General features: G+C 41.9%; 1 protein-coding gene across 1 annotated transcript in view; it reads right to left on the reverse strand.

The window, feature by feature from the left end:
* The window catches only part of Lrrc1 (leucine rich repeat containing 1), a 105442-nt gene that overhangs the window by 29495 nt on the left and 55357 nt on the right, over positions 1-20590 (reverse strand). Inside the window, exons 4-5 of the mRNA XM_033763180.1 lie at positions 15364-15442; positions 12115-12204 (exon numbers count right to left, since the gene is read on the reverse strand). Coding sequence (XP_033619071.1) covers positions 12115-12204; positions 15364-15442 — 169 coding nt within the window. The remainder of the gene's footprint in view (positions 1-12114; positions 12205-15363; positions 15443-20590) is intronic.

Below are 20590 nucleotides of genomic sequence, written 5' to 3' on the forward strand. Positions count from 1 at the left end.
AACCTAATTCTGGGCATTTCAGAACCCAAGCTCTTTATCCCTAGTGCTGGGACAATGAGACCTAGACTCCATGTGTATTTATCTGCTGCTCCAGTTAATACTTTTACAAACATGATAAAAAGAAACTGAGATACTGAAGATGCAATGTGAGAATCGCTAATTTTTAACAGCCCTGCTACTGGTAATAATAATGGCAATTTACTATATGACAGGTATGGTTAGAATTGATTTGTAAGAATTAACTTTATGGATAAGAAAAGTAAAGCACATACAGGGAACTTGGACAAGGCCTCACAGCTGGTTAAGTGGAAAAGACAGACTCACCGGAGGATTGGCCCTCTCAGCCATATGTCCTGCTTCTGGTTTCCGAGCTGGTGAGTCAGGCTTAAGAACTGGTAACACATGCATTCCCGCACCTACATCTACCCTCTGAGTTTTAGTAAAAACCTTCCTTCTACTCTGTACCCACCAATCTAGCTTCCCACCCCAAGACTTTTTAAATAATGTCTTATGTATTCATCTAGAATCTTCTACGCAGACAAGCAGATATGGACATATATCATTTTTTTCACTAGAAATGTGACATCAAATAAGAGATTTTTGCTTCATTTCCTATCTGCTGCATGCCAGTATTTTTCACAGTTGTGTAGTATCTCATTTTACACCTTTTTTTTTAACCCGTCCCCTATTGACAGACAATTCGCCCATTAATCTGACATCTGACAAATGCAATATTGCTGGGATGGCCCCATCCTGTTCTAACAGAAAGCATGGCTGGCCCCCCTCCCTGCGGCTCCCAGCACCTCTGAAGCAGGAGGTGGCACCTGGGAAGCACACGTGGGCACAAGCGTGAAGGGCGTGAAGTCGGCCTCTGAGCGCCCTCAGCATTTCATAGGGTCTTCAATGGCAGGGATGAAAGATACACTCTGCAAACCAGAATGCAGGCCAGCTGTATTTTTAGGAATCTACTTCAGGGACTAGATGTTCTCTACTATGTTTTAAAACAACTTTTAATTTCACTTGGATTTCCCCTCCCCATTTTGGTGACTAAAATCATTAAGAAAATGAAGAGTCAATTAAGTTAAGATAGATCAAGCAACAGTTCATAGCAAAGGCCACTAAAATATAAAATCTATGAACATTTATGGCAACAGTAGTTGCTCAGGGAAAAGAAGAGCTGTGTATACATTCATGACACTTTTCTTGTTCTTTTAACACCAAATTAGCATTTAAGAAATCTCTAGCTACAGATTTCCTTATGGTAGTTTTTTGTTTTGTTTTGTTTCCAAACAATTTGTTTCTGAAACAAATATTTTATAGTAATTCCAGGCCTAAAAAGAACAAGAAGAAGAAGAGCATCAGATACAGTAATAGTTTCAGAAAGATTTTCTCCTCTTAGCACTCCAACACAACACGGGGAGAGACCAGCCAGGCACTAGGCCTGGGGGTCACGTGGTTCGAGCCCACATAAATTAAGCTGTGTTCCAGTTCAATGTGCCAGAGAACCAGAGGCTGCCTCCATGTTCTCTTGCCAGCAGCACAATGTTAGAACTGAATCGAAAGTCCTGTGAGGCAGAGAAGCAGCAGCCCGCTCCCATCCAGGCTCCCAGGTCCTCGGCGGCACCAGCAGCTCCCACAGGGCTTTGTGCCCTCCACCCCTCACTCCCACACAGTGTCGCCCAGTGCCCTCTGAAGATGGGATGTGGCCCGCCCAACCCCCAGGTACAACTGACCCAGCGCACACTGGGAGCTTCATTACAGAATATGTGCAAGGTGAGTAACTCGGTCAGTTCCCCAGCACAGAAACAGCCAGCCCTCAGCAGTACCCAGACTCACACAGTACACAAGCAGTATGTAAACATTGCCACTATCTAATTCCAGACATTTTTCATCACCCCAAAAGAATGTTCATACTCATCAGAAGTCATTCCTTATCCTCTCCCTGCCCATCCATCAGCCTCTAACAACCACTCATCTACTTCCGGTCTCTATAGATTGTACTAGACACTTCATGTAAATGTTATCGGACAACATGTAACACTTATTGCCTGACTTCTTTTACTTAACATGTTTTCAAGGTCCATCCACATTTCAGCAGACAGAAATACTTTTATCTTTTTATGGCCATATAATAGTCCATAGAGTGGATTTAAAATTTTTACTTTATCTTGCCACCCACTGATAAAATGTAAGATCTTCCTGCCTTTTAGCTATGTGAATAATGCTTCTATGAACACCCATGAACAAGTTTTTATATGAACCTGTGTTTTCAATTCTTTGGGGTACACACAACTCGGAATGGAACTGTTTGTTGGGTGATGTGGTAGCTAAATTCAACTTTTTGAGGGAAGACCTGCCCATACTGAAGTGGGCTGTACCATCTTACATCCCACCACCAACATATGAGGGCTTCAATATCTCCAAATCCTTTTACCTTTTTGATCACACTCATCCTAGTGTGAGCAGAGTAGTGCCCCCTGTGGTTCTGATTTGCACGTCCTTGTTGACTATTCTCACACAGAGAATCTTCTTGTATGATTCCTTGCATAGCTTCTGCAGAAGCCTGGTTTCTTCAGAGAATACACAAACCCCCCACCCATCTTCAGCTGGACTGTCTTTTTACTTGTGAGTTGTAAGCTTTCTTTATATATCCTGGGTATGAGGCCTGTACCAGATAGATGATTTTTCATTGTTTTCTCCCCTTCTGTGGGTTGTCTCTTCTCCTCTCTTGCCAGTGTCTTTAGATGCACCAAAGCTTTTTACCTTTGAAGGCAAATGTATCCATTTTGTTCTTCTGGTGCACAGACTTCTGGTGTCACTCCTAAGGAACTCTTGCTCAATTCAATATTACAAAGACTTGTTCCTGTGTTTTTTTATAAAACATGCATACTTGTACCTCCTATGTTTAGATCTCTTATCCCTTTTGAAGTAACTTTTGTATGTGGTATGAACTAAGGATCACTTCATTCTTGCCTGCCTGTGGCCAATCAGTTATCCCAACAGAACTGCAGAAAATGCTGCTCTTTGCCCATTGAATGGTTTGGCACTTTTGCTAAAATCATTGAATGGTAACTTTGAGTTATTTCTGTATAATCTATTCTTTTCCACATCTATAAATCTATCCTCATGCCACTACCACACAGTCTTGATCGCTGTAGCTTTCCAAGGTTTGAAGTCAGGAAAGTAGGAGCCATTTGCTCTTCTTAAAGACTGTTTGCTACTAAGTCTCTTAATATTTACAGATGAATTTGGATTGTCAGTTTCCAAAAGAAGGCCTGGCAGGATTTTAATGGGGATTGAGTTGAGCCTGTTTATCAATTTGAGAAGTACTACAGTCTTAAGAATATGAAGCTCCCCAATCCAAAAATACATATTAGCTTTCTGTTCATTTAGGTCTTCAACTGTTTTCAATCATGCTTTGTAGTTTACAGTTTTCTGTGTCTTACATTTGTGTTAAATTTATTTCTAAGTCTCATTCTTTTTGATGTTTTATAAGTGGAATCACTTAATCCTGATGTATAGAAATAAAAATGATTTTCATATGTTGATCTTGGATCCCATAATCTTACTCACTCTATTAGTTCTAAAAGTTTTCATAAATTCATGAGAATTTTATATAAACCATGTCAATGAAGAGTAACTCATTTTTTAAAAGTATAATTACAGTGTTATGAGGTACTAGAGTAGGAATCAGTACAAATGATCTGAAGAAAAATGTTTTCGTTTTTCAAATGCTCTTTTGGAAGACAACTTCATTCACACATTATACCAGCATTTGATAGCTCCTTAAAACAAAATGTCCTTCTTGGCTGTACAAGTGGAATCTACTACGTGTTTTTAGTAATGATAAATTAAGAAGCCATTGCTTCCTAGGCACTGTTAAAAAGTCTAAATTTCTATCCAGATAGCTCTCCTAAAGCCTGTACAAAACTAAGAACTAACAGCCCACGCCCACCCTCCCCACTCTCCCACTGCTGCTCTTCCACGCCAACCGGTGCTTTCACTGATATATAAAGTCCTTCACTTAATTTTATCCCAACTTTTTCTAAAGAGGATTTAAAAGGCTCTTTTAAAATTGCAAACATGCAAAAAGATTCATGAGATAGCAAAGGCCATGAAAAGAAGGAAGACACCAATGTGCTTGTAAGAAGTGTGGCATTTTCTGCATAGAAAACGAGGTGTCCAAAGGAAGAAACGAAGTTCAAGGGCCAGCTCTGCCTCCCACCAGCAGGGCAATGTGGACACATTACTCATCCCCCTTTCCCACGAAGCCAGTCACCTCTGGAGGGTGAGTGCCAAACTCGCTCACAAGCAGGGGCGCTGCCATAAGACAGCACCTGTGCTAATGGAGCACCTGCCTCGCTGAAACTGCAGCAGCACCTCTTCCCCAGCCCTCTTCCCTTTGTCACACAGAAGCTGAGACAGCTGCTCTCACTATTCACAGGAACTGGCTCTATGTTTCTGGCAGCAGAGGCAGAAAAGTAAATGTGATAAATGTCAGAAGTGTTATTAAAAAGAGAAGCTACTTTTTTTTTTACTAAAAATAACTTTTTCTCTCCCTAATAGCTCTTTATAGCAGAAAAACTAAGCTACATTAACAGTTATTCTGCATTAAAAGGTTTTACAATAACAGAAGCTATATTTTTCATAGTCACTTCTTTATGACAACTTTTTATAAAAACTAAGTATATTGCATTTGGCCAGGTAAGGGACTGTGTAGGAAAAGGCCCCTGTGTTCCGGCACACAGCTTCCGGGACTCTAATCTGATAGCCAGAGGCGTCATGTTGCAAGCAAGCAGGGTGAGCAGGTAATACTGTACCGTGTTCCTTGTCACAGGCACTTGTTTAGCATAAGAGAACAATGCCAGGGTATAGACGGACACAGGAGAGGTGATCAGTCCAGATCTCTGCCTATCAGAGGATAAGCTGATCCAGGTCTGCAGACTAATTATATATATCCAACTGGACTTTTGTGTACAGACAAAGGACTAAAGTTCTCACTGTATAGGGAGGAAAAGCAAACCTGCAAGTTTGGGATCTATTTCACTTTTCCAACCATTGGAGAAGGTGTGACAAAAGAAAATGCCAATCATTAAGTGAGGAAAATCCTCAACCAGTCTGGAAAGAGAGGAGGAAGGTAAGTTTCTGCTTGGATTGAGCAGTCGTGTTAGGATCTAAGGACAGTAAAAACTCCACGATGCATGCGCCACAATCAATAATCATTACCAAGTGTCTGAAACTGCAGTCTCCAAACTTAACTAGAAAAATATTTGAGGCAGACTTTTTTAAAGCGAGCATTACACACAGCCCCCATACAGAGAGCTAGAAAGCTAGTGAGCTACAGCAGCATACAGAGGGGTCACCAGAGCCCACCCACCAGAGCTCCAGTCTCAGTCTCCACAACACCCTGGAGAGTAGAGTCCCAGGACCGCGGGTATGGGGTTCAGCGGACTCCCAGGCAAACTCTTCTAGAATGATGGTGTCAACACATTTACAAGTACTCCTATGTACCCTCATTTGTGTATAACATGTACATAAAAACACAACTTTATAGAAGATAAAACAAAAAATAGCTTAAGATATTTAAGACCCAAGAATCTTTTAGCTCTTCTTTAGCAATAAAAGAACTAGTCATGGGCCAGGGATTTGGCTCAGTGGTTCCGCCACCTGCTTATCAAGCGCAAGGACACAAGTTCGATCCCCAGTACCAAAAAAAAAGAACTAGTCATAAATAGTTTATTTTGGTTCAATGGTTTTAAAAGATGAAAAAATACTTCACAAGAAGAACTGCATTTATTAGTTGCATTTATTAAATCAGGTGTGTTTATTAAATCAACATATTAATTTTTAAAATTTCTTCTAATGATGGAAAGGTCTCACAATCAAATAATCAACTGCCATCTTGCCTGATGTCAGGTAACAGCCCTTGAAGACTAAACGGACGGTATTGCACTTTTGTGTTAACAAAAGGGATTTAAAAATCACCGAGTTATTTTTTCACTCCTTCTTGGGCATCACCTGTATTTTGAAAGACTGAGTAATGTGCAGGTGTGCTGGAAGCTATCTGCTGTTACAGAAAAGAGTCAGCAAATTTGGGACACTTTCATAAAAGAAAAATGTTCAACTCTGAAGGAGGTAGCTGGTACACCTCGCCAGTTCAAAAGATCTCCCTGACCACTTTCCACCTAATGACAATGTAGTACAAAGATTCTACTGTGGTCCGTCCCTGAGATCCAACCTATAATTCTTTAACTTTAAAATGGTGTGAAAGTGATATGCATTCAGTAGAAGCTGCGCTTTGAACTTCAAATTCGGTCTCTTCCTGGGCTACTGATATCCAATAGGACACTTTCACTCTCGTGACACTGAGCAGCAACACCAGTCAGGGAAACAACAGATGCTTACGAGGTGTGCTGCTAAGCAAGGTGCTTGCTAAGTTAGGTGTATTAAGTGCACTTGTGATGAATGATATTTTGAAATTCCAGTGGGTTTATGGGGATGTAATTCTATCAGAAGTCAGAAGGGCCTGTATTCAAAGATTTGCTTCTCAAACTAGACTGATGACTACCTGTGGTGTGGCCACATCGTGCAGGGCACACACTCTCAGCACTTGGCAGTGCCTGCAAAGCTCATCAACCAGAGCCCTCTGCTTGTGGGCCACTCAATCTCCTCTCCAGAGGCCTCCCTGAGATACAGCCAGGGGTCATGGGTGGCACAGGGTCCAAGTGGAGGCAGCTCACAAAGCAGGCAGGAAATACTCACAAAGCATAGCTCCTTTAGATAAAACATCAAGTAACCATTTCTGCTCATACCCCAACAGTTGATGTTGTGCACCCTCTAAACTCTGAAGAAAGTGACAACTTATGGCCCCTCCTGCTAAAATGCCTGGCAAACAGCTGCAAACTTACAGGAGCACTGCAGAACACTTTATAGACTGGGAGCAATACAGGAATACTCAGTATCTGTTAGGCACCAAGTCAGTCACTGGCCCAGGTAGTTCCGTTTCAACAAGAGATAGTACTACATTCTTCTCAAGGGACAAGGACACCCTATCCCTGTGAGGTTCAGTTTTCAGCAACTGATGTGATAAAAAGCAAGTACTGGGTGAAAAATCTATGTGGAAGAGGAAATGAACTGGTAGAAGCTGAGCAGTGCACAAAAAGTTACCCAACCCAGAGCAAATAATTGCAGATACTTAAGAATGAAGTAAAAACATTCACGCTTTCATTTTATATGTACTATTTTTTAAACCACTACTAGGTTGTTTTTACATGAATACTAAGTTGTTTGGACCTGACCACTTACTAACTGGGATATTTGATATTTCTAGGAGCACTGAGACAAAATTAAGGCGCTCCCAAAGACCCTGGGAATCAAACCAGCTGACACACAGTAAGGCTGGTCAGAGCAGATGCGAAGTTGTGTTCCAGGCCCAGTGCTGCCACTGACTCCTAGAAGTCTTCAGATGACCCCACCGTGGGTAGGTGAAACCCAGGCTGGAAGAGATGCCTGAGGAGCACTGAGCACGAAGGCACGAGAAGCCCACTTGTGCTCCACCCAGTCTTTGGCCCTCTCCTCCAGTCTGTGGTCCTGCCCATCCAGAGGAGGCTCACAGCTCTCCCGTTAATGCCAAGTGCCATGTGAGGAGCCAGGGGAGCCGCAGGGCCCCATCTTCACTGATGCTCCAAAGGGTGACCATGTAAATGGGGTAGGTTCACATGAACACTCTCCTTTAGTTCCCACAAAGATAACCATAGCATCCATAAATTTGATGGCCATTTCATGCCCTCTCCAATTTGGGGGATACTGAATAGGTGTGCCATCGTTACTAAACCATTTTACCCTGAGATATTGTACTGGTTACCAAATAAACCAAACGTTTTAAAGAAGACACATGAGATTCCTCCAAGAAACTGAAGAGTTCTTCTCTGAGGAAAATTCGATGTCCAATAATGATTTGCTTAAAAGGTAGTATTGGATGGAGCAATGGTGGCGGCGGTGCAGGCAGGGGAGAGTGCGGCTACCAGGTCCCGCGGATTGGGCCCAAGAAGGCCTTCCTGGCGCTGGAGCGATGGCTTTTTTAAGCTTTTTAAAATTTACAACTTTTTATTTTTAAGATTGTGGGTTACCCTCAGTTGTTATTTTTAAAATTTAATTGTAAATAAGCAATTGGATAATTATAATGTGCTGATGTAAGGTGTTGAGTGGAATATTAGTAAATGCTCTAGATAATATGTACTTAAAACATCCTATTTGGATTTATAATATATAATATATTTATATATTCAGAGAACTTGTGGTGAAATTAGGCAGTGAATGATACCGCAGAGATAGGAAGCATGGCACTGGGTACCACAGGACAAAGATGAGAGGCATCCAACAAGTTCCTAGGTTTTCTATTTTTTTCATCTCTGACATATACCATATAACATGCATATATATATATATATATATGTGCATATATGTATGGATCTGTAGAGACAGATATGAGAAGTATGTAAAAGACTAATAGTACAGTGTGATACATAACACAGGTTATATTACTATCATAAAATAATTTGATTTTATATATAAATTTCAATGATCAGTAGTCTTTAACTTATTAAATAATTAGACTTATTTAAGGAAATTTTTCAAAAGAGAAGCACAGACTGACACATATATCAAATTAATCCAATGAGAGCCTCTATTTTCTTATTGTTATATCACCAACATTGTTACTGTGAAAGAATATCATATTAAATCCAGAAGTGACCTTCACTTGGTTAAAAAGGAGAATCCTTAAAAGTTAAGGACTTGGAGTTTGACAATACCCATCTCTCATTAGAAAGCGAGACAGGGGATAGCCCCTCACATCAAGAGGTTGCTGGACTTTGGAATACTGACTCCCTGTCAGTCTCCATGAACACTCCTCTCCTGCTGCTACAGAAACCAGGGATGTCAGATTACAGGCCAGTCCAGGACTTGAGAGAAGTTAACCAGTGACTGGTAACTCTGTACCACACTGTTCCTAACACACATATTCTGTTGAGTTTGCTGTTTCCTGAGCACCAAGTATATACTGTGCTAGATTTAAAGAATGCCTTTTGCAGTCTGCCTCTTGCCCCAGCTACAGCCTATCTTCACCTTCAAATGCACTGGCCCAGCTTCCAATGATTCCTGTCAACTCATCTGGACTAGGCTGCTTCAAGGATTCAAGAACACATCCACTCTGTTCAGTGAGGCTTTCCAGAAGGACTTGAATACCTACAGGGAATGAGAGCTTCTCCAGTTACTAGAGGAGATGGGCTACTGAGCCTTGGCCAGAAACACACAACTCTATGCCCCCCAAGTGTCATGCCTGGCGTTATGAGATCTCATAGGAAAAAGAACTCTGTCTCAGGCCAGGAAATGGGCCATTCTCCAGATACACCAACTACCAAGAAATAGATGGAAACAGTAGGATGGTAAGTGGGGTGCCTACATCTGACCAAATTATTTGGGCCCAGCCTTCGCCCGAAGAGACTTCAGCATGAAAGGTGGACCCGATCACTCTAGCCCAGACTGTAAGATGGGAAAAAGATAAAAAGTCTCTTCAACAGGTACAGGCTCCTGTCCACGCCAGTGTACACACTACCCTACCCTTGCCCAGCTCTGTGGCCTGCCACCATTCCAGCTAGGAGACACCGTGATCATCAAAGCCTTCCAAAAAGACTCACCCCTGCTGTGGAAGGGACCAAACACAGAATTCTTCATCCTGCTTTTCCTTGGACTCCTGATCAGGCCTTGTGTTCTTAATTAGATCATGAAGTTTGTAAAACAGGGTATAGCCTCTGTTAAACTGTTATATATGAGAATCTACTATAATCCCCTACCTACTCAGGAGGCTCAAGATGAGTCAATGCTTCGACATCCAACTTCGAGGAGTTGGGAATGTGATGGCCAACCTGACTCCATTTTTGTAAAGTTGAGTGATTTGAGGTGGTTACCTTCCCCTTTCTCCCCCTACCCCTGGAAGTCACCTCAGTTAGTGCATAACAGACCAACCACCACATCTGTGTGAATCTGTAACTATGTTATCTTTACTACCTTGTAAACAGAAGGCTTCCACACCTCTGTGATACTTTAACTAAACTGTGTGAAACTTCCCCCTCTCGCACTAGCTTAGCAAAGGTCCGCTCCTGTGAAATTCTGCTTGTACTTTCCCATTCCCTGAGCCCTCCCCCAATAGAAGAGTCCTTAAAAGGACCCTGCAAATTGCCTCTCCTTTGTCCAGAGTTTTTGGAGGCCTGAGCCCACTCCACAATGCTGGTTATGATAATAAAGGATTCCATTTGATTAAAAACAATTAAGAACTTGCTTGTCAAAGCACAGCTGAAATAAAAAGATATTTTGTTTACAGCAATTCACAATATTTATTAATGTCCATCAATGGAAATGAGCCCTTCAAAAATTATAAGAAAGGAATTGGACAGCCAGACATACACTTTCATTTATTAAATATCTTTCTTATTGAGTCCTGGTCTTCTGTGACCAATAGAAAATGTCTAAAGGCCACCATGTAACACTCTTTCACTTCAAGTATAATCTCCTGTTCTGAATAAGGAAGGCAGCATATGAGCAGTGCTTTTCTGTGATACTTGGCTTTTGAACTTTTAAGTAGAAGCCAAATGTACATCAGAGTAAGGTCTTTGCCTGGGGTTACAGAACTTATCCTGTGCAGCATGGACCAGACTCATTACTTGGGGATCCTCCCTTTCTCTGCAACAAATTTAGATCTGTGCTCCCTTATTGTGCTTTTTGTTTGTTTGTTTGTTTTTTGTTTTTTTGTTTTTTTGAGACAGGGTCTCACTATGTAGTTGAGACTGACCTGGAACTGTGCTCCCTTATTGTGAAGATGAGATATCCTGTTTTAGGGAAATGGTAAAAAAGGAAAAGAAAAAATAAGGGACAAGGAAAAAATGGAAACAAAGTTTTTGTAAATAGTGAAGGGGGGAAGGACAGGGGAATGGATTAAAAATGAGAATCAAGATCTATCACGTAAAGGTATAAGAACATAATGATGAATGTAACTGTACTGTATACCTAAAATGTACCAATAAAAATACATTTTTTTAAAAAAAGGTAGTATTACTTATGCATATACAAGATTCCGTAACAATCCATTCTCCCAACTCTTTCAAGCCCCTCTTCGGCATGGTCCAAGACCCCACAGGTGCCCAATCTTCTCCAAGGGGGAGTTTGTGCTTTGATTTTTTTTTTTCTACAAAGTCTTGTTGTACTAAGAGGGACAATTGCTCGAGCATGCAAAAACCTTAAATCCAGCAGAAAGAAATAATAGTTTCTTGCTACAGTAGCCAAACTACTAACAACTAAGAATAGGAATCTCTCTACTTTTCATTTAATTTCACAAACTGACCTAAGAATCAGTTTTAAGTTCAAGCAGCATTTTATTTCGGAAAAGCAATCAGTAAACAAGCAGATAAAATCTAAAACTAAAACAAACTTTTTTGCCCATTATTGATAGTGCAGATACATAAGGAACCCTGAACATGGACAAAAACAGGTATAGATATTAAAACAAAAGACGTGATAAGGAATATTGTATCTTTATCTAAGATGAGTATGAAACAGTAAAGTACAGGGTGAAGGGGTACTCTGGTTTACTACGAACATATTTCCCCTTAAAGCATTCAGCCTTTTTAAGAAGAAATGAAACCAGAAAAGAGGCAGGAAGTCAGGGGCTTCTGGGATGACCACTGGCCAGCTGTAAGATAATGGATGTGTGGGTGGGAGGGGCCAAGGGACCTGCTCTCAGACCCCCTGAGGAGTAGGGGAGAGCAGCATCAGTGTGAGTGCTTAAATGGCTACTATAGTCAAGGACTTTAAATTACAGACACTGTACATGGAGATATGTCAAACATAAAGCGTAACAAGTAGCAGCGCACTTTAGAATTAATAAAATGTAGGGGTAACTGGATGCAAATCATAGGAGGCTGGCCAGGGTCTCTCCTGAAGGTGACACTAAGGAGCAAGTAGGTTTCTGCACAGAAAGTAAGAGATGTACAAGGGAAAGAGGGTGGAGCAAATGATGTCCTTTCACTGAACACACGCCAATTTCACATAAAAACTTACTTGCCAATATTTTCAGGCAGACACTGCAGTGAGATGTCATTTACAGAAAGACATGTTAAATTCTGTAATTCAGGAAAGCTTTCTGGCAACCTAGAACAAAAAAAAATGTTTTTAATTTAAAACATCCAGCACAAACAGAATGAACAGAGTGAATGAAGAGAATAGTTTCTATATGCTAACTGAAATAACCTCCTTAAATCACATTATAAATAGCATGTTTGCCTTGTCTTCCTATAATATATGACACTTGGAAGGAAAAAATAAAGACTTTGTCTACCTAATGGAAAGACAGGAGCATAAAAAATATCTGTTGATAGGGTGATGCAAAAATAAGAATTAAAGAACAGATATACAAGTTCTAAAACTAAGTGCTCTACTAAGTGTTCAAGAAAGGCAAACTTCTGCTGTGGCTCAAAAGTCCAAAGACTGAAAACATTTTATTGATTAGAAGAAAATAAAGAGATTATAATAAAACACAGGGTAGCTGCTTGGTAATTTTTCTTCCCCCCTTAGAATACCCACAGCAAAGGATTACTTTGACTTGATTAGCTGACAGCAAAGTCAACAGTTACTTTGTTAACTTTTTCTTTTACTTCAAGATGTCACTGGCTTGAAATAATTATATGTCTCACTATGTGCTACACAAAAGCAATTTTCATGTCCTCGAAGCTCTACAGAAAAGCAAGGCTTCGAAACAGAACACTGTGTCTATTATTGCACATTATTTAAAACTTACAAAGAAATCTTAGTTTCAATATTCCTAGGGCTGTAGTATTTAAGGAGGAAAATAGTAACTAAAGGCTAAAAGATCTTTTTGTATCTACAGTGAGATTCAATACAGATGTGGAGGTCTGCTAATAAAGACAATGGAATTAGAAAACTGCCACTTTCTGCCAACATTAGTGATAACCTCTGGGTTAGGCTTTCATTTTTCTTTTTTCTAGGTTCCTTTCTGAAAAAAAAAATCCTCTGCTACAGTTTGACATTTAATATAGGTTAATTCCATACTTTAAAACCAAATCCAAGCTATCAAAATCAAGGTACTAACTGGAATGTTTATAATTACTGAAATATGTTCTTAGCAACAGCTGAGTAACAAAACTAAGATTCTGTGGGGGGTTTTTTGTGTGTGTTTGTTTTTTTACTTGAATTGAAATGAATCAAGATGGTCTACTTGAGTTTTTACAGCAATTAATCATCATTTAATAATTTTAAAACTAGCTGAAATATTTTCAGCCATAAAGACAACGTTTTCAATAGCTGGCTTGCTTTTTTGCCATGTTAAAAGCCAGACTGGTTCAATGTGAGAGGGTTAGCAGAGACTTAAACTTAGGAGAAATGAACGGAAGTCAACCTTCCCTCACTAGCTGCACAACCTGGAAATGTCAGCCCATCTGCAGAAGCAGGACACCTACTGTACTGAATGGCTTTGCTTTAAGGGACCTGCCAACTATACACGAGGATAAAAAGCAGTAAAGCCTCATATAAGTGGGGTGTGTTCTATTTGAGAGTCTTGGCATAATGATGAAGTCAACTGTCAGCAGACTTTAGAAACGAAAACTAAAGAAACAAAAAAAGAGATTAAGCAACTGAGACGTTAAAAAACTCAGTAGCAGTATTTCTCACCTGGCCTACCCACCACACACACACACACACACACACACGCACTGCCCTAAACTTAGTTCAATTCAACATCTGAGTACTTTTGCCACTCCAGGAATAGCATAAATAATAGAGATAGTCATAGATAATAGAGAAATACAAGTAACTCTCCCATTACAGCTGGGAAGTCCTGCTCAAAGGGACGACCTAAGTATAGCTCTCAAGGGTCAGAAAAACCTACACAGAGGAGGGAGATGACCAGGAATGGCTTCCTGAAGATGTGTGAGGTTCAAGCTGCATCTTAACAGAGTGTAAAAGGGCAATAACAGTCAAGGAGAGAGAGAGAGAGAAAGAGAGAGAGAGAGATGTGAGATGAGCTAACAGGAAGCGCTTTACGACAGAGAGAGGAATGCCCAGCACAGGCATCTGGTGGCAGGCAGTAAGGGTGAAGAGGCAGGCTTGGCTCAGGTCCACCAAGGAGGCTTGGACTGCACACCAGGGGCCTGACCTTACCTTCGGGACAGGAAGCCACAGGACATTTTCAAGAGAGAAAACTGCAGGAAGGTGGCTAGGAAAGAGGCTAAGACTTAAGGCAGTCATGAGTTAAAAAGCAGCTAGGTTATGGACAGACTAGATTACTATTTTCAATCATAAATAGTAAGTGTAACTCAGTCACTGAAATTCAAAAGAGGAAAGCAAGATATTTTTTAAAAAAAATTTATCTCTTGAAAATGAGAAGGCACAGAAAAAGTAAAATAGGGCATTTATCCAGCATTCCATACCCAGGAAGTCCCAAGGAATTTGAAATGCATAAGATGAATCCCAAATTCTAGCTCAATGGCCAAGGAGGAAAAGGAGGAGCACTTTTCTGCTGAGGTTGCTTACGGATTCTTGGGTAATCCTGAAACGGCCCGCCTGGCCCGGAGAGACCTCCAGCACACACACCCAGGGCTGCCTCTGCCCTGCCCTGCCCTACCCTGTGGGCACCAAGTCAGGTACCCTGGCGACACAGCACCTGGAGGCCAGGGTCGGTGGACTAGGGACTGAGCCAGGAGCTACAAGCAGAGACTGTGGCATTGCTACTCGCTATGCCTGGGCACATGTCGCGAGACAAAAGAAGGGCAGAGCTGGCACACATAAGAAAACAGTGACTGGTGGCTTTATCTGGAGGGATAAACCCAAAGAAATCCCTGCAGATATTGCTAAAGTAAGGAAATAATGGTGTTGATAGGACTCCATTTTGTCTTTTTAAAGGAGAGAGAGCTACAATAAAGTTGAGATTATAAATTTTAAGTCTAATAGGACCTCTCCTTGGATAACTACTGAGTAAGCTGTCTGTGAGTTTGGAACTCAGTCTTTATCCCCACAGAAAGTGAGGGATAAACAGGGAATTTACAACCCACTCTTCAAATTCTTCAGAAAAGCACTCCTTTCCCCTGTTTCATCATCCTCTCAATCTTTCCATCAGCACACTGTATTTCCCCTTGCACGCTTACGTCTATATAAATACCTGAGAGAACCAACTGTCCTTGATAAAGACAGTGATCCATCTAGGTACTCCTGAGATAGGTAACCTGGCTGAGTGCTCTGCTGGCTCCCAGGAAGGACACCGTTAGTGCCAAGGAGGAAGAGTGAGGAGGAAGTTACCTGGTCAGTGGGTTCCCGCTGAAGTCGGCTATCTGCAGCGCTTTACAGAATGAGATGCTCTCTGGAATCTCCGGGATGTCTGCGGGAGCAAAGAGAATATGTCACCATTGTTAAAATCTGTATTGTTTTCACGACAGACCACAGTCACAACATACTACCCAGAAATTACTACCTCTATTCAGAGGTGGCAAAGACTTACAAGGTGCTTTTCTGCATTTACTCTTGCTTTCCTAACAGAAGAAACATTTGAACAGAAAAATACTACAAAGAACAATCACCACCAGTCCACTGTCAGCAAGTGCCACTGCCTTACCATGATCACAGATGGAATTCAGTTCTAATTTCTTCTACACTTTTTTTTGGGGGGTACGGGGGATAGAACTCAGGTCTTTGTGCTTGTGAGGCAGGCGGCAGAACCACTGAGCTAAATCCCCGGCCCCCTTCTATACTTTTATTGTTGTTTTCATGTGGTTGTATCAGTATGAGGTACTCTGAAGTAGTACTTTTTAAAATTATGGTTTTTCTCCTTATTAAAAATGTAGGAATTTGGAAAATATTTAAAATAATGAAGAAAATGAAAAATGCCAACACTCTTATCACGCAGAGATAATGCCTTATTCCAAAGAGTTTTCATAGTTGGCATTTGTGCACACAAAAACACACACACACACACACACACACAAATGCACATGCACAGTGTGTATATAGTTTTGTGAAACACAATCTGGGCTCGTGATTTTTTTAATTTACATTATCTTAATCAACTTTTTTCCTATCATTTTTCTACATTTTGCCATTTTTAAATAGCCAAAAAAATACACTTACATACATTTTCAGATTTCATTTAATCAATCCTCTATTATTGAACATTTGGGCTGTTTCCAAGTTCCTGATGTTGTAACTGTATTTATGCCCATTTCAGGTTATTTCCTTAGGCTAAGTTCCCAGAAGTAGAATTACGGTGTCAGAGGCATTAACATCCTTACAGAGCTTGATAAATACTGCCAAATCGCTTTAGGGGGGAGTCAGATTGTAACAATTTATCCTTCCATCAGCCTAGACAAGGTACCCAATTCAACAACCAAAGTGTTATTTTTAATTCCTTCTTCTTTCAGTACAAACCCTGAGACCATAGCCCTCAAGGCTTTAAACTGTTCACTTATACCATTTCATTTCAAAAATACATTTGTTTTGGACTCTTTAGACAGAGAAGGGCTAAAACAGAAAAGGTTCTTTTGGTCCAAGGTGGTTTCTTCTACCAGTTCAACAAATGCAAGCTGAGTACACAGTATTTCTAAACTGAGTGTGGAAGCAGAGAGAAATGAAGGAGAGAGGAGCTCCTAGCTCTGACAACGTCAATAATCAGATGTGCATGAAAGCTTTCAGTTCAGACTGAAAAGCTCAAAGCATGTGACTAAGTGCTAACGTTTATCTCACACTATTACTTGCTTCGCTCGGTCATGTACAACAGCGAAAAACAAATACTGTTCTATGATCCTCACTTCATAAAAGATACACACATAGACAATCTTAAGTACAGTTGGTTCTAGAGTGGACTTTTAAAACCCACAAATATTTGTGAGCAGTGAGATGCAAATACAACAATACCCATTTTATAAATATTATCTACTCCCTTCAGAAATAGGAATGGTGGCATATATCTATAATATCAGCAATCTGGGAAGCTGAGGCAGGAGAATCCCAATTGAGCTCAATCTGGGCAACTTAGTGATTGAATGACATCTATCTCAAAATAGAAAAGAGTTGGGGATTAGATGAATGCAGAAGAGAGAGATAGAGACAGAGAGAGGGGGTATTCAGACAAGGAGAGACAGAGACAGAGAGCTAGAGACCACAGACAGAGTTTAACTTGCACTGTACAAACAGGTACTAAAACTCAGCCGGATGGCCTGCCTGCTCATCAACACAGGCCTGAGGGTGTCACCCCACGCTACAGCCAGCAGGCTGTGCTCATGACTGAATGGACACCCATGACCCAGGCAGCACAGCACCACCGGTCCGGCGAGTGTGGCAGCCACGAGCCATGGGCGGGCCTCACCGTGCCTGAAGCACTGTCAGCCTGGACGCCCCTTTCTGATGCACAGTCTCCCCTCCTGATCCTCTGGGTCCTGGGAAGAAGGCTACATAAGGCTGAGAAGAGAGAGGCCTCACAAGTGCTGAGGAAGAAGATCACGCCACACAGCCAAACGCGAATTCTGTAGGGGTGTGCCGCTCTATCACACACAAAGAAAAGGAAGAAAAATGGGACAGAAGTCTTTCCTATGATCGCTTCTCGGCCTTTTGGCTAAGATCAAGTGTAGAAGTCTTTCATATGATGCAGAACATCAGAAACATCTCTGAGGCCCAAGAAGATGGACCAACCAAGACTGAGGAGGTATGGAGTCCAGAACGGCTAGAGCCCAGGGCCTGGGGGTGGAAGGCATCCCCTGTCTGGCCAACCTGCTGAGGATGTAAATCAGCGACAAGAGCAGAAACAAATACTTCTTTCCACCACACGCATGTTCTTAAATTGGCCCTTTGCACTATTTGCCCATAAAAGACAAGAAAAGCAAAAGTGTGGTTAAGAGTACTGATTATTGGTTTGCTTTAAGGAAATTACTGAAGTACATCAGAATGGAAAGTGGGGGTAGAAAGGAGAACAACTATCGCCTTGAAGTACACTGTACTCAGCTAAAACGTCACAGCCCCAGGGACACTTTCCAGAGCCATAAACTCAGGCTTCTCTTGGGCTCCTTGGGTTTTGTAAGATCTCTTACGGTGTTAATAACAAAAGTGGTGATGGTCAACTACTTTACTGAACCGCAAGCAAACTGGGAAGAGGCCATGTTGGCCCTGCGAGAGTGTACAGCTGAGAAACTAACGCTACTAATCCTCTAACAAGACAGTCGCTCTTTCACTGAGCCATGATACACACAGGACAGTTGTTATCTCCACTTCTTCAGTAAGAAAATGGCTTAGTCCAGGTCTCACACACGAAAAGAGATGTAGGCTAGTCCCAGCAGAAACTCTTAGCTGATGTCCAAATGCTAACCGCTACCCTCGCGCGTACACACATGCAGTTCCCAAATACTTTTGATATTCTGTGATTATTCTCCCCTTCTTTCTGCCCACTCCTGTCATGATCAGCCCCATTCAGGTCCCAGTCACCCAGATGACCACATCCTCCTACCCAGGGTCACTGGTGTCCAGCGTGTCCTCGTCACATTTACACAGCCCTGAGAGCCAGAGCTGTGTCGGTTCTACATGCTAAGAACGAGTACTAGGTAAATTCTTAGCCTACCTGTGCCTCGACTTCCTTACCTGTAAAATGGACTCTGCACCACAAATCTTTTTAAATAACACTAGCAGCTCATATATAACGTAAATGCTACAAAAGTTCTGAGGAAGGAGAACATCAGACAAAGAAGGACCTTGTTATGCTCTGAAGCAGTTAAGGGCAGAGGAGCAGCCCAAGCACAAAGGTGACACTTGATGCAAAGTGAGGAGAGGGTGCGCCCTGGGGAGAGAATGGCATCATCCCGAGCACCCTTCCTTCCGGGCATCACAACAGGAGTCTGGGTGGAGAAAGGGCCAGGAAGGTCTCTTGACAGTAGGTTTCCCTACTGTGCCAGGTCGAGCTGTCAACAATTTATGTGCTGGTAACAGTTTCTTAGTGGGGAAAAGGGGATCCAGCAGTCATACAGCCATCCAAGTTAGGGCTGCTCTAAGGATAAAAAGGCCAAGCCAACTAAAGAAGAGAAGCATCATTAATGGAGACAAGATCTGAAGGGTTTCTGCTATGGTTTCAATTTTCGGAGAAGCAATGATGATTAAACCCCGAATAAGCATCTATTTACATGAAAGTATTAGAAATACTTGTATTACTTAGTATTATTATATAGTATTACTATACTAGCAGTACTACTAATGAGATTTTTAAATTACTTAAGGTATGTAACCCAAAACAATTACTTGTCAAGACTCAGCTGATGAAAAAGTTGGCCAAGAAGGTATAACAAACAAAACTTTTAAGTCACATCTCCCATGAATTCATACTGTGCTCATCCCATGTAAACTCCACCATGGAATCACGCCTCTCATCTGGGCTGTGGACAGGCCATCCGGACTCAGGAAGACAGGCAACTCAGCGGCCAGCAAGCCACGGCTGTGCAGGCAAGCACTGGGTGCAACCAAGGAAGGCTGGTGGCAGCATCGCCACAGGGGCAAAGCTGACAAATCACACCCGGCTCCCTTGGAAGGTCGGTACGTGGCAAGCCTGCTCAGTGAGGACCCAGCGCCTCTGCCCAACTGTCAGCCCTCATAAAGCATGGGTACCGGTCACAGGGCGAACCGAGGAACAACTGCAGCAGCTCCCATCACTGATACAGTGCGATCCCGGCAGTCTGGGGAAGGGAAGCTCCCGAAACAGGAAGGCTGAGCTCTTCTGCAGGACTGAGGAGAAGATGGGGGGTGGGTAGGGGGACTGAGTCTTGGAGACTCGAAGCCACACAGAGGGAACTCATTAGATGCTAAATGCTTCTCTTTTTGGTCTGGGTCTAAATTCTTCATCATCCCTGGCTCCCAGTCCGCATGCTGGGAAGTCCTAACGGGTTCTAGTAGTCAGGCTCTTCTGCTGACTCCCCTAAATCTGAGGAGATAGCACCAACACTGGGAGGTATCAGCCAGTTAACCTTTTCACCCAGGGAGAGTGATAGCTGTTGATTAAAACATATGCCAAAAGGGAAAAAATGAAATTGTATACTGTAACAATATTTATAAAATGGCTGGCATTGACTGTAGAATTCATCTCTCCCCTTAACTTTCTTAAGGCAGCCTTTCACTGGGACCTACTCCAAGCTCCCAATATTTCCCAGTGAGAACTGTTCTCATGACGATATTTAGTTGTATGGATGTGGGGGCCTCACCAACTCTAGTTTACGAATGCAACCGTTACCACAGCCTGTGTAGAGAAATCCACAACCAGCCCCAGGCCTGTGATTGCCGAGGTCTCCTCTAACAGACCACACAGGCAACAATCCCAAGTACCACTTGCTGGAGACAGAAGACAGCTTTCTCAAGGGATAGTTATCTAGCAAGAGACTTAAAAGCACATTCCTTGTCCCTCCAGGCACTTATAATCTTTCCTCAGCATCTATTCTAACACAGCAAGCTGAGATTCTACCACATAAGCTTGGCTTAGATGCTTCTGTAGGAAAAAAAAAAAAAA

The sequence above is a fragment of the Fukomys damarensis genome, unplaced genomic scaffold (assembly GCF_012274545.1).
Source record: "Fukomys damarensis isolate Sample0158 unplaced genomic scaffold, DMR_v1.0_HiC HiC_scaffold_14, whole genome shotgun sequence".
Classification (NCBI taxonomy): domain Eukaryota; kingdom Metazoa; phylum Chordata; class Mammalia; order Rodentia; family Bathyergidae; genus Fukomys; species Fukomys damarensis.